General features: G+C 43.2%; 1 protein-coding gene and 1 long non-coding RNA gene across 2 annotated transcripts in view; one reads left to right on the top strand and one right to left on the bottom strand.

Moving 5' to 3' along the window:
- The first annotated feature begins 143 nt into the window (after positions 1-143).
- LOC138107416 (uncharacterized) lies at positions 144-2,709 on the top strand. Its single transcript, XR_011149506.1, has 2 exons — positions 144-533; positions 1,090-2,709. It is a non-coding gene; the product is annotated as an uncharacterized lncRNA (long non-coding RNA).
- A 5,063-nt stretch (positions 2,710-7,772) lies between these two features.
- LOC138108680 (protein LYRIC-like) overlaps positions 7,773-13,596 on the bottom strand; it is a 31,783-nt gene continuing 25,959 nt past the window's right edge. The window contains exons 8-11 of the mRNA XM_069011653.1: positions 12,999-13,102; positions 12,197-12,316; positions 10,380-10,509; positions 7,773-9,917 (exon numbers count right to left, since the gene is read on the bottom strand). Of these exons, the coding sequence (XP_068867754.1) occupies positions 9,862-9,917; positions 10,380-10,509; positions 12,197-12,316; positions 12,999-13,102 (410 nt within the window). The 3' untranslated portion in view covers positions 7,773-9,861. The remainder of the gene's footprint in view (positions 9,918-10,379; positions 10,510-12,196; positions 12,317-12,998; positions 13,103-13,596) is intronic.

Raw genomic sequence — 13,596 nt, forward strand, 5'->3', positions numbered from 1 at the left:
TTGACAGCACCGCAGACCAATCACAAGAGCCCTGGGACTGACGCCCCGCGTCCACCTGCGGCGCGAGGGCCGCACCTGAGGCTGAGGCGGGGGAGGTGTACCTGCCGCCATGTCGGACTTCGCCCGCCCCCACCGCCGGCCCTCAGGCGCTGCTGTTCGGCGGGTCTGGCGGGGACACGTCCCGCCCTCTCCGCCTGGCGCACGGGGAGCAGCTCGCCGGGGATTTCAATAGCTGGGACTTAGCAGCCGGGGAGGCAGCGAAACCTTATGGGGAAAGCTGCGTTGTCTAGAGACGTTCCGCTGTACTTGGCGCGGGTGAGGGGCAGCTCGAGTCCTGCGGCCAGTTCTGGGCCCCTCAGTTCAGGAGGGACACTGAGGTTCTGGAGACTGTCCAGAGAAGGGCAGCGGAGCTGGTGAAGCGTGTGGAGTAGAATTCTGATGAGGAGCGGCTGAAGGTGTTTTGCCTGGAGAAAAGAAGGCTCAGAGAGAATCTTATCGCCCTTTACAACTCCCTGAAAGGAGGTTGTAGCCAGGTGGGGGTCGGCCTCTTCTCCCAGGCAGCTGGTGACAGCACGAGAGGACTTGGCCTCAAGCTGTATTAGGGGAGGTTTTGTCTGGACATAAGGAGGAATTTCTTCCTGGAAAGGGTGATTAGACAGGAGAACAGGAGTCACTATCCCTGGAGGTATTTAATGAAAGACTGGACATGGCACTCACTGCCATGGTCTGGTTGACATGGTGTTAGGTTATGGTTTGGATTCGATGATCTCAGAGGTCTTTTCCGACCTAATTGATTTTGTGATTATGGACAATCCTTAATTCTAAAATAGTAATGAATAAGTAATATCTCCTGATGTCCTGATTCCAACTGGGGCAGGGTTAATTTTTGCAGGAACCAGGAGAGAGCGTGGTGGCTAGGATGTGGAGGTTATTCTATCGCACCTCACATCATTGGTCATTGCCAGCAGCAGGGGCAAAAGGGGTTTCTTCCTATGGAGAAAACTAGTATTGTGTATTGGGAGGGGGAGCAGGTTTCCTATCTCATTGATTTTTCCAGTATATTGTTGTGCCTCCAATTCTCAACTCCAGCCCACAGCAGCGGGAAAGAGGAGGAGAAGGGGGAGTGAGAGAGAGCAGCAGCATGTGGTTTTGGAAAGCCTCAGTGGGGCTCCTGAACTGGGGAGTACCATTCCTAGACCACGACACCTGGGATACAGCCTGAAGAGGCCAGCTTTGAGGTGCTGCCAACCTCCCCCAGCTTTCAGTGAAATTCACCCAGTGCTGCAGAAGGTTTAGTTCACATGGACCGTTTTGCTGTTCTTTTGAGTTAATTCCGTGGATTAAAGAATAATATTAAGATTGTGTTACATGCTAAGAGGATATGCCATCAGAGGGAAAACAGAAGAGGTGAAATTCAGTCCACAGAGTTGCTTTACTTTGTTGGTGACTCCAAGCCCCACTCAAGCCCCTGTTGCTGAGTTGGTAGTGCAAATGCTTCGTTAGTTCCACCAAAACCTGCGGGTGCTGCACTGGTTAATACGTTAAAGAAATAACGTGTAAATCCGAGTCCTGTCTTCATATGTGTATGAGATAAGTTTCACCACCACTTAGACACACAGTCTCCTGTTCCCACATGGAGCAGGACCTGTAAACTTCCCCTGACCCAATGGTTTCTGGAGACCTGAGCTGTTGATGCAGAAATGCACACAGTTTATTTTAACCTTCTACTTGCAGCTGCAAGTATTTCCTTCTCAGCAGTGTACAATCTGAGACACTCACAGAACCATAAATATTTGCTGTGCATATATACACCAAGATGTATGTCAGTATTAATACTGAGTTTTTTCACTTTGAACAATGAGAAGGTAATGAGGGTGACTGTGCTTGTCCGTTTGATACGTTCCAGATTGCCCAATTAACACATTTTATTGTTTTAGCTGCTTGGTCTATTTTTAATGTGAGCTGTTGCTGAGTTGTTTGAAATTATTTACTTAAGGGCTTTAAAAGTGACCTTTTTATTTTAAATCCCCAGAGTTCCATAGTTGGTGTTTTTCTTCCTTAGGGCATATTTCATTTTTGGATAAACATGTTGTAAGTGCTGCTAAGATGTCTGTAATGATCCTATTATAAACTATTGTTTGTTTCTTTAGTGCTCCTAATGTTTTCAGCCCTGTGGATATTTGTCTAATTATCAACACTGATTCAATGTAGCAAGAAAGGACTAATTTTAATCAATATACATGCATCTATGTAAAAAATAGAAAAAAGAATGTGCATTTTGTTGTAATCAGTCATTTAAAAAATCGGTTTTCTCACAGATGGCACTTTGGGAAGTCTAAGCCAACTATTCCTGCTGCATGCATGCCTGAATTTATTACATTGTTCTGCGGAGCTGAGAGATTCTCCTTCCTGTTGGTCTGTCCCTGTGTGAAACAGGAATTCACAGGACTAGAATGAGTCAGAAATGAAAGCTGCAAAGTTTGGACATCTACTTGGAAACACTTAGATCTCGCTCGCAGCTCAAATGATTTGTGAGGGCAAGTGTTCCAGCTAAGATCTTGCAGTTGGACACTTTGCCTTCACTAAGATCAAGCTCTCATGTCAGGCTCGGATATTCAGGGTTATTTTCATGAGATGAAAGAAGTCTTAATTAAGTGTTCATATCTTTGTCAGCCAGACTCAGAATAAAAATTGATGCGATTCCCTTGAGCTTCACTGCTTGTTATACTCTGCAAACAACAAAGATAATGGAGAAGAATAATGTGAATCTCATTTAACATTACAAAGAAGCTTTCCACAGCAGGATAGGCTGATGTGGAACTATTGAATTTGCATAAAAAAACCTCTCCGCTTTCTCCTCCCTTAAAAAAAAAAAAAAAAGGAAAAGAAAGATTTAAAGAGTATTTTAAGAATGACTGGATTGTTTCTTGTACTCGAGGGAAGAGATAATAGGTTAATGATTTTAGTCCTACTCTCTGTGAAAAATTCCAGTTCTTCCATGCTACAAGCAGCCCAGATGACCTCAGGCAAGACACTTCCTTCTCGCTGAGCCTTAATTCTCTCCTTTTTGCTAGTTCAAAGAGGATTTGTGAGGCTAAATGTATTAAAAACTCTGAGTGGCTCAGCTTACAGTCATAACAGGCAGAGCAAAATTTCAGAGACAGCAAGTACTAGTGAAAAAACTTCCTCACAAATAGCAAAAAGACCGTGGCATGCAGGACCAAAGCATCCATAGCAGTAAGAGCAGGAAGCCCTACACAGGATTTGCAAGTCAGAAGCAGCTGCAAAAGAATGATTGGGATTCCTTTACCAGCATGACATTTTAACTCCTTCCGTCTCAGCAGGTAGGGAGGGTTTGGTATCATGATGTTCCTCATTAGCCAAGCTAGTCAGGGCTTTCAAAACCCATGTCTAGACAGGAGATTTGCACTTCTGTCTTGAGAGGGCCTGGCAATGTTTTACCAAACACAAATTAGTTTTGGATAATCATATTTTAATAAGGTGACAGCAAAACAGCTAGGATCAGGTAAATGAGAGACCAGGCTTCAACTTCTTCAAAAATTTGAAGTCCAACACTTGCCAGATGTCAAAACAATGCAGCCCTGTTTTCTGCTAATTTTTGGAATACCACAGTTTTTTCCTTTTGTGCCATTCTTCAGTCTGTCCTTGACTAGAAGATGGTGGTTTAACGCTGTAACCACACACTGAGCTATTGCCAGGATGGCAGTATTTTGAAGAATAAGGTGTTCTGCTTCAGCATTTGCTTTGTTATTTGAAGGGAAGCCTACAGACCCTGAACTGATAATCATATGTAATCTCGGGCAGAGTTCATATCACTTTATAACGAAAGTATTGTCCTGATTGGGGTTGAGAAACTTAAGGCACAGCGAGATGAACTGATCTGACCAACACCACTAAAGGTCAATCAAAGTCCTAGGAACATCAAGGAAGTCTCTTGTCCATTGGCTTCTTTGCCAGGCAATAAAAGCTGCAGTGCAGGACATGTGGGAGCTCCTCCATCCCAAATAGAAGGCACTTGACTATGAGGGCAGGAACAAGCTACTACTATTTTTTTCCCTATAACTTAATGCATGTGCCTGCTACTCTGCATTCTAAAATTAAAAAAAAACAAAAAGAGAAAAGGTTAGTTAGCTTCTCAGACTCAGTTATTTTCCATGCTGAACAACCATTTTTACGTTAAAAAACACGGAAGTTTTTCAACATCACAGAGAAAGTAATATCTTTACATAGAAACTGCAATATATAACACTGTATCCCCTTAACAGAATTTAGAAAAATCCATAGAACTGGTGCAGAACGTGTGAAAAATACCCAGGCTGAAAGCATGGATTGACTTTTTGCTTCCTTAAAAAAGATAAGAATGTGCTGGAGTAAAAGCAAAGCATTAACATATCAATGAAGGGAAAAAAAACCTCATATAAATTAGTCGGGGGAAACTTTCCTGTTGGTGATTCATACAGCAAAATCATAAATATACTGAAGTCAGCATTAACAAATTTTACCATCCTTTTTTTCCAAGATGAATTTTGCAGGAAAACAATCTAATTTGGAGGATCAGTGGTTTCTTGTAAAAGGGGTAAGAAAGTAATAAGAATGTATCACGATGAGTTTTGTGGTTATTGAATTTTACTCGTTTACTGAATTAATCAACTTCACTTTGGGATTCCTAATGTAATGTTCCAAGCTTCTGTACTATTTGTTCTAGTTGGTTACTGTTAACAATATGAATTATCTTTTACCAGTATGACTCAGTTTAACTCAGTTCCAAACCTTTTAAACTCATAACAGATGGATCTGAAAGTCAGGGTTAGAAAATAAGCTAAAATATGACAGCATGGTTTAAAATTTCTCTAAGCCCAGGACTATGTTTCTGGGTTACTCGCTGTACACTCAGATTTTCTAAATCTCAACACTGAATAAATCTTGTCTTCATTTAGAGAGTCAAAATCTGCTAAACTAAAAGAGCTGTGGTTCGTTTATAGCAGCCTCCACACAGCTGAGGAGCTATGAAAATATCTAAAAATAACATGATCTAAAATGGAACTTGCAATTCCAGATATCTCAGTGCTTCCACATGAACAACAGTGAGCACTGGAAATGGAAAATGTCCTGTACTCAGTGGCAGGCTCCCCCTTCCAGCCCTCAGCCCGAACTTGCCCCCTCCATGAATCTTGGCAGGGTGAAGAGCAGGAGCCTGAGGACATGAACACTACCTGCTCAGGGAAGCAGGGAGTTCTGGTGGTTGTTATTTCTTTACACATTGGCTACTTGGCTGCGTTTGCAGTTCGGGATGCCAGCAGATTTCCAGGAGGAACACTGGCAGGCAGCTGTTGCTGCCAGAAGAGCTCGATAAAACCATTTATCATGTGTCCCTGTAACATGCACTGCACAGAACCACCACCCAAGGTAAATTGTGCATGCAAAGAGAAATCAAAGTTTGATAGAAAATAAAGTTTACCAAATTTATAATATTCTCATGATGGGATGACACAAGGGTGAATTACTCCTACAGTGGCCTTTTCCCCAGAAGACACAGGGAGTTGTTTCTGAGATCAGTGCATTGCAGTGTCTGTTCAGTCAGTACGGGGGGACCTTTCCTTTGCAGGAACATCTGCAGGGCTGAATGTCAGGGATGGCACATACTGGGAAAGTTCATTTTGCCTTGAAAAGATCCCTGGGTCTGGTCCAGTACAATCAAAGAAGGACAAGGTTTCCTATATTTGATTTTTGTGACCCATGACTTGAAAACCCTCTCTCCTCACAACATTCAGCTACCCTTAGAAAATACTCAGTGCTACAGAGGAGGCCCATGTTGTAACCATAGTAAAGAAATTATTTCCTGCCAGCCAATTAGCATTGCTACCTGCTAGTCAGCTTGTGCACATGCTGGCTGTGCCACTGATCTGCAGACTGGGTGGGACCTTGATAATTATAGACAATTATAATGATCAGTTATGGATAATTATGGAACAGCAGGCCAAATTCCTCTCTGCGGTTTCCCCTCTTAACCTTGGCAGTGTTACACCATGGTTTGAGTGTGAAGCAAAGCTTCAGCCTGTGCCTCTGCAGCCTGCTGTCTGTCTGCAAGTAAACACAACTTTGTAGGTCAGGAGTTCATCAGTTACATAATCAGCCACATCTTAATGCCTGTGATACTATGGACTCATCACGTATGGATATGGCTTTATTATAAGGATATAGCCAATCTTCCACCTTCAAGAGGCTGCCCACAAGAAAGAGCATCATTACAAAATAGAGCAGACTGAGTTTAAGAGAAAGTGGAAACTTAAAGCCGTGTATTTCATCATTTACAGCTGCTGCTGTAACAATTAACTGCCTGCCCCTAACCAGATCATAGATGTTTGCCAGCCACACTTCATCCCACCTCCCACACTGTGGCTGCACCAGATGATTGATTTCCAGCCAGTGGGCCATTTGCAGGCACGGGGAGAGCTTTTGGCTGTTGGTAAGGCAAGTGTCTCTCAAGCAGCTAATAAACTGCTTAGGGAAAAGGCAGGGGGTGCCAGCTGGACCTTGCCCATGAACTGGCAATTAGACTACACTGTGTTATTGAATGACCAGAGAGAATGACTCTCAATTTACTCTTCTAAGGGATAACATTCAGTTATAGCTCAAGCAGTGCTTCAGTGTGTTGGGGGGATGTTGAATCTTCTGTCTGAGGATTTACAGTACTCTCCAGCTAGCAAAGATCAGAGACTGGGAGAATCCACACATCTAGCACATTAATTTAACTCTGCCAGAGCCAGGAGCACCAGAGCAGGCTGATGATCTGCACAGCCTCTGTCTTAGAAGCACAGAAACCAGGGAATAACCTGAACATGTGGTGATGAAGGGGATTTTCTTAAAGAACTCAAAGGTCTGATTTTCAGGGAATCTGCAGAGACCGTTCATTAAGCTGTGTGATGGCTTTTCAGCCTCTGACAACTGGGAAGTGCAAGAATGGAAGTTGACAGCAGTTGCTGAGAGCTTTGTTTTGGTTTGGTAGTTTTTGTAAACTCAGTTTTCTGATTGAAGAACACTTTTGCATCCCTGGAAGCCTGTGCAGCAGCACTGCTGGGGGATGTGGTACAGGAAGGATCCAGGCAGTGCAATAGCCATATTAAACAAGCAGCACCCAACATACCATTTCCTAACTGCTGACAAAACAGATGAATCACACAAGCATGCTGTACATTGCCACCCAATTTGCCCTGAAAGGTGCTTTTCAATTATTTAGGAAAGCCTACGATCAAGAATATTTAGTTGTAGGAGTGTGGAGGTTTTTTGCCTACATTAGAGCATGGTTTTAAATAATGTGCTGCTGTAAACTACTGAGCCCATCTGTATTACTGTGATGACTTCCCAGAGGTGAAACAGTGGAACCAGAAGAAAAATGCAGGTCTCAGACAGCACTGAAGTCACCAAGAGGGGTACTGAAGAATTTGACAGAGAAACAGTAATATCATTTGCTGCTGCTTGTCATCAGCACCTCAGTCAGCTTGTCAGTGTTGCAAGTCTGGATTGTTCTTTCATCCCAACAACAAAAGAATGTCTTGAGGATTTCCTGAACATAGAAGAGTTCAGATGAAGGGAATCTCTTAAAGAAATTTATAGTACCTCAAAAAAGCTTGAAAATGGAATAGTTCTAGCCAAAACCACATGCTCTCACACACATACAAATTAAATAAAACAGCTCATGAGTGTTGGGCTTTGGACAAAAGTCTTAATTTTTTATTATAAAAACAGTGACATTTGAAATACTGAAAAATGTTGAAATAAAGCATAATTACAGAGACATCAAAAAGTTAACAAGCAGATATAGAGAAAAAAGCAGAAGAAATCTGTAGTCCACCAATCTTGTGAGCTTCTCTTTTTTTTCTTTCTTGTTTGGATGACAGAGGTTATCTTCAATGCTAAGCAAAGACCATGGGCAACATCCTGGCCCCAATGAGGTCAACGAATGTTTTCCATTGGCTTCAGAGATAGCAGAACTTTGCTCATTACCCACATACTCATTAGCACATCTTCTAAGTCCTTGAACTTGCTGTACCTGCTCCTCCAGTGAGGCCATGTATTTTCTTGTTACGCATCTGCTCCAAACCAGTTACTTTGCAGATAAAAGCTCTTTGGTCTATTCAGTTCATTCATAAACTGCCAATATTTTGCCTACACTGAGACACAAACACCAAGATGTGCAGATTCTAGGCAGTGGCCTGCAAAGTGGCATCAGTTAAGATTACTCCTCGCCTGCCTGTCTGAAATAACCCTGCTGTGCTAAATTTCAGGGCACACAGTACAGCTGACTACCCCAAAAATCACAGCACAAGAGAACTGCCCTTCAACATATAGTACCTAAACTCTAAACACAAATAGATTGCTGCAGTTAATTGCTTCTCTGAAGGGTGCAGCTGCTTTGACAGCTATGCAATAGATGATGGCCATCAGGGAAAAGTGTTGAGCTGCAGGTAAAGCTCAGACAAGCCAGGATCAGGGATCGGGGATGCAATGGCAGAAGCACAGAGCTCTCCTCTGGCTCCGTGATACAAACAGGAGTGCAGCTGTGGCAGTGTAAAACCACGGACATCCCTGGTTATACATGGTCCTAGCGAAAGGAGTTTCACAGCATCAGCCCAAAGCTTACAAATGTGCACACATTTAACATGCATTGGTAACCTTCCCACACTGTCTCCAAAGGCACAAATGCAGATGGAGAGTTGAGAAACGCTATCTCATCCTTCAAGGCAGCACTTCTGGGATGGGTCAGGCATAGTCTCAGGACCGTCTGAAGAAAACCCCCCAGCTACCACCAAAGCTGCAGCTCCTCTGGGGATAAAGGGCTTCTGCTTTTCGTGGTGTCAGTTCAGCATTGTTTATAAACCATAGTATTCAGTTGTAACACATTCTCTTCTCCATACTATGAGCCCTCTGACAAGGAGAAATACACACTCTTCAATAAATACTAAACCAACATTTTTAAAAACTTCATTCACAAATTTAGTTTATATTAGAATATTCAAGTGACAAAATGATAAAAACTTCCAAACATCAGATTAAGAAAAATGACTTTAAAAAGTTACCTCAGTCTACTATAAGTACAAATGCTACATGCTTTGGACACACAGACTTTAAACTTTAGCCCACCATAAAATTCAGGGAGAAAAAGGGTTTAGATCATCTTTCCAAATAAGTTTAAAAGCTCCTTTAGAAATATTCCTTGAGGAGCGAACTAGTCTGATGTGGGGTAAAAAGGATAAATATAGCAATGTAAGAGGCAAAAGTCTGACCGTAGCAGCCACCAAGGATTTAAAAAAGGAGGTTGGAGAATGATCCATGTTATTCTCCCTCTGTCTCTGAGCAGTGCTTCCTTCTGTACATTACTAGCCTGTCGATGAGCACCTCTGCAAAAATGCCAGAGGAGACCAGACTAGCTGGTGGATCCTCCATGGGACCAAAGTACAATCACAGTCAGGTATAGCCCAACTATTTCTACAATGGCATAGAACACTACAAGTTGACGAACAACATGACAGCAAAAAACTGAAAGGACTTTATGCAACCAGTCAAACCCCATTCAGCAGCTTTTGATCAAGGGCAGCAGCTTGCAATGAACAGCCACTCTGTTTCAAAACCACCTCCTGTGCACAGCCTGCTCCCTCTCTCTGCTTTCTCACACACTCACGCTTTCTGGCTCACTGCTCCTCTTCTCCTCTTCCTCTCACTGGGAGGTCTCCCGGAGCCTCTCTTGCCTGGGGCTCAGCGGCATCGCAGAAAGCAGAATCCTTGCAGCTCATCGGCATGTCTGCCCCATCGGGTTGGCGCTCTGGCAGCTACACAGCTCCCTCAAGTCTCTTTCTTCATTTTCTTCCTCTTCCTCCTCTCCTTTTTTCCAGGTACACCTGCCATACAAACAACAGGGGCCAGTGCACAAACCTTTCACATGCAATTGCATCCCTGAGAACTCTTGGCTTTTTGCCAGATGAAGGAAATTTAAGGGTTCTTAGATGTGTTTTACAAGGGCCACCTACTTTCAAGGGTAATTCAAAGTCATGGGGAGAACTCTGAATGTTTTCAGTGGGCTCTGGATCACTCATATTTGCTTCTGTTTCACGTTGAAAAGTGCTGTGCAAAAATTATTGTCACTTAATGCAATAGTAGCTTTTTTTTTTGCTCAGTAACTCCAAGAGGAGCAGGAACAGGTATTTGTCACAGAAAAGCCTCTGAGTAATACAGACCCTCTCAAAGAATTAACACATGCAGCTAAAGGAGAAGCATTTCGCATATTCACTTAAATATGCATTTGTGAACACTTCTCAGATTACACATTCTTCTGAAAATTCATCCGATGTGCAATCACTTACCATTATTGGGTGAATTATTAGCAATGTCCAAGGATTTTTTGAAGGAAGCACCAACTGCATCACTGCTATGTTTTGTAGATATGAAGTCCCTTGGGCCTTCTTCCATTCTTGTTTGCAAACCTTGCTGGGGCTTAATTGAAACAATGTGCTTCACTAAGCATATGAGTTAAACAAAGCATAGGCAATTACAAAATATGAGAGAAAATGTCATTATTGTAGGGCATTTAAAGGAACTGCAGGACAAATTAATTTTTACATGATTAGAATATTTTGCCATGTTATCTACCTACCTCTTATTTATTTGTTTTAGAGGGGATTAAAGTGTTGAAATTGTCTTTCATTACCATTTTTCCCCTTGCTTCCCCCAGTGAACAGAGGAATAGCAAGAAATACTGAGATGAAAGTACTGTCATTGTATAGTGACACTGAAGAGTAAGATGCACCCAGTGACTGCTAAGTGACTAGAGTCCACAGAAAGACTGGAGGTAGCACAAGGAGTGTGATGAGCAACTTTGCGGATCTGGCTTCATAAGTAATTTCATTTTTTATGTCCATCTGAAGGATGAGCTTGCACAGCAGCATTTGGGGCACCAGACACCAGCATTTGGGGCTGACATGCAACATGAGCTTCTTCTGGCCCATCATAAATGTCAGAAGAAGCAATGCTGTCCTGAGGAGTCTGAACAGCACTGTTAAGATTATTCATTAAGGTATCTACGAAGCTAAACCAACTAATTGGTTGTGCAAGAGAGTGGCATGACAGCACTCTGGGAACTGATAGGATATCCTAATGATTATGTGGATTGTGGTCAGTGAGGTAGTTAAAACCTTTCCCTTAAAATGGGAGCATCAGGAGATCCGGGAGCAAAACTGTCCCAAGGATCATAAGAGACCACAGGGGGTGTGAGGGGAAGACAAATTATTTAAAAAAAAAAAGGGGGAAGAGAAGGGGAGGGGGAGGGGAGGGGAAGGGAAGGGAAGGGAAGGGAAGGGAAGGGAAGGGAAGGGAAGGGAAGGGAAGGGAAGGGAAGGGAAGGGAAGGGAAGGGAAGGGAAGGGAAGGGAAGGGAAGGGAAGGGAAGGGAAGGGAAAAGGGGAAAGGGGAAAGGGGAAAGGGGAAAGGGAAAAGGGGAAAGGGGAAAGGGGAAAGGGGAAAGAAAAAAGTAGCTATACATGTCCAGAAAAACATATTCTGTGACAAGTGAATGAAATACAATTTGGATATTTTGGGAGATCCCTCCCCATTTCTCATTTAACTGAGCACCAAGGACATCACAGGCAAGGACTAGCCCAAAACCCAGTACACACTCTGTTCCTTTGCACTTCCCATCCCAAATGAACTGACATTGTCTGCAGCCTTCCTCTGTTGCACTCTGAGACATTTTTCTCTCAATAGGCTTTTTACTGGTATAACAGTGGCCTCGTTTTATCTTCACTGACTTTTGGGAACCACCTTTTCATTACTGTTAATATCTCTGGGTGACCTTCAGCTATAGATGAAACAGGCCAATTGTACATTAAATTTGGAGTGCATCTGGCTTTAATCATGGATGAAAAATTGTTTAGGCAGATGCATTCCAAGTTTAGTGCACAACATTCTGTACTGCAAAATCAAAGTGTTGTGCAAATATGTTAGAGAATACCATGTTGCAAAACTCCACTGTTCGCTGTACTCATAACTTCTTTTTGTGGGGAGAAAATAGAAGAGAAAGCCAGAAGAGAGAGGAAGAAAAGTCTCCCTTAGGTCATCCTAACAGAGAAGAATCCCCCTCTGCTTGTGGAAAACCAAACACTACTCTTAAAATACAAAATACTCACATGCCTCAGTCCAGCTCCACCCCTTGCTTCCTTCACTTCCATTTTCTTCTTCTTCCGCTGTGTTTTGCTTTCAAGCCCAGAAAGGCAGAAACTGATGCCTGCTTTGCCTTTTGGCAAATCCTGAAAGCATCAGAGATTTTGTAAGATGAGTCCTGGGACAGCTAACTTTGTTTTTTTCAGGAAAACTGATTACCTCCAGGAGTGTGTGCTAACAGTGTACAAGCAGAGCTATCTCTCTGGATAAGGTGCACACCTCAGCTCTTTGCAAAAAGCTCAGCATGCTCTTCCCACGCCTGCCTGAGGGGAATATTTCCCTGGGCTTCCAGAAAGCATTTAAACAGCAAGATTTCTGCTTCTACATCTCCACCCAAGATACCACTGTATCACTGTCACCAAACCCTCTTATCAGCAAACTTAAATATGTCCCGCCTGCCCAAGATGCTGTGAAGGCTGTGTCAGCTCTTGACTCCAAACCTCTTTTAAGGCCTGGTTATTTGAGAAGGTCAGCAGCAGTAGGGTGCAAACAGCCAGGATTTGCTGCTTAGGACAGCAATACCACCTGGATGATGAACTCTCAGAACCAGCCAACTCTCCCCAAGCCATCTCATGCATCCTGCAAGTGTGTGCTCCAGCTCCCGCTATCTCAGACAGATCAGGCAGTGACCATGCCAAGCACTTCCTCCCATCATGAGAAGGCCCCCACAACCAAAGGAGCCTGGCTCCAGGGCTGGAGACCCCAGCCTGGGTGAGTCTGACCCCAGTGGAGCAGGTCTTCCTTGGCCATCAACACCACTCTCCTCACCTTCCTCTCATCCCTCTTCTGATGCTCCTCATCTCCAGTCCAGTTTCCCCACTCTTCCGTGGGAGCCTTCCAGTCAGAGTCCAGATCAATCACTGAAGGGTCAGCTATTAGGGCAAGCAGACAAATGAGTTATGTTCAAATCCATACTACTTCCCAGCCTCACATGAGTAGCACAAATGCTGCAAAAATACCTTCCTGCTCGTCGTCTTCCTGCTTGACCGTGTGATGTCTGGATGTGCATGTGTGCACATCTTAAATGCATTAAAACATTTACAAATTTATTTTAAAAATGTATTAAGACATATACATTGACTGCCAATTCACAATTAGTGACTGCACTCTTCAGGACAGGAGAAAAATTAAAGAAGGGCAGAAAAGCACATACAGAAACAAAAGCCCTTCCAGCCTGCACTTCAAGAAAGCAAGCTTTACAAAACTAATAGTGTGTCTTGTCAAACATCTCCTTTTAATTTTATGGAGAAGGATTGAGACATATCCAGAAAACACTGGTAACAATGTCCACGTTATTAATTGTTGTCTTCCCTGATGGGGGAGATGCCAGGAGAAAAAAGGAGGCGAATGGGACTTCATGCTTCTC

Source organism: Aphelocoma coerulescens, chromosome 3 (assembly GCF_041296385.1).
Source record: "Aphelocoma coerulescens isolate FSJ_1873_10779 chromosome 3, UR_Acoe_1.0, whole genome shotgun sequence".
Taxonomy (NCBI): Eukaryota; Metazoa; Chordata; class Aves; order Passeriformes; family Corvidae; genus Aphelocoma; species Aphelocoma coerulescens.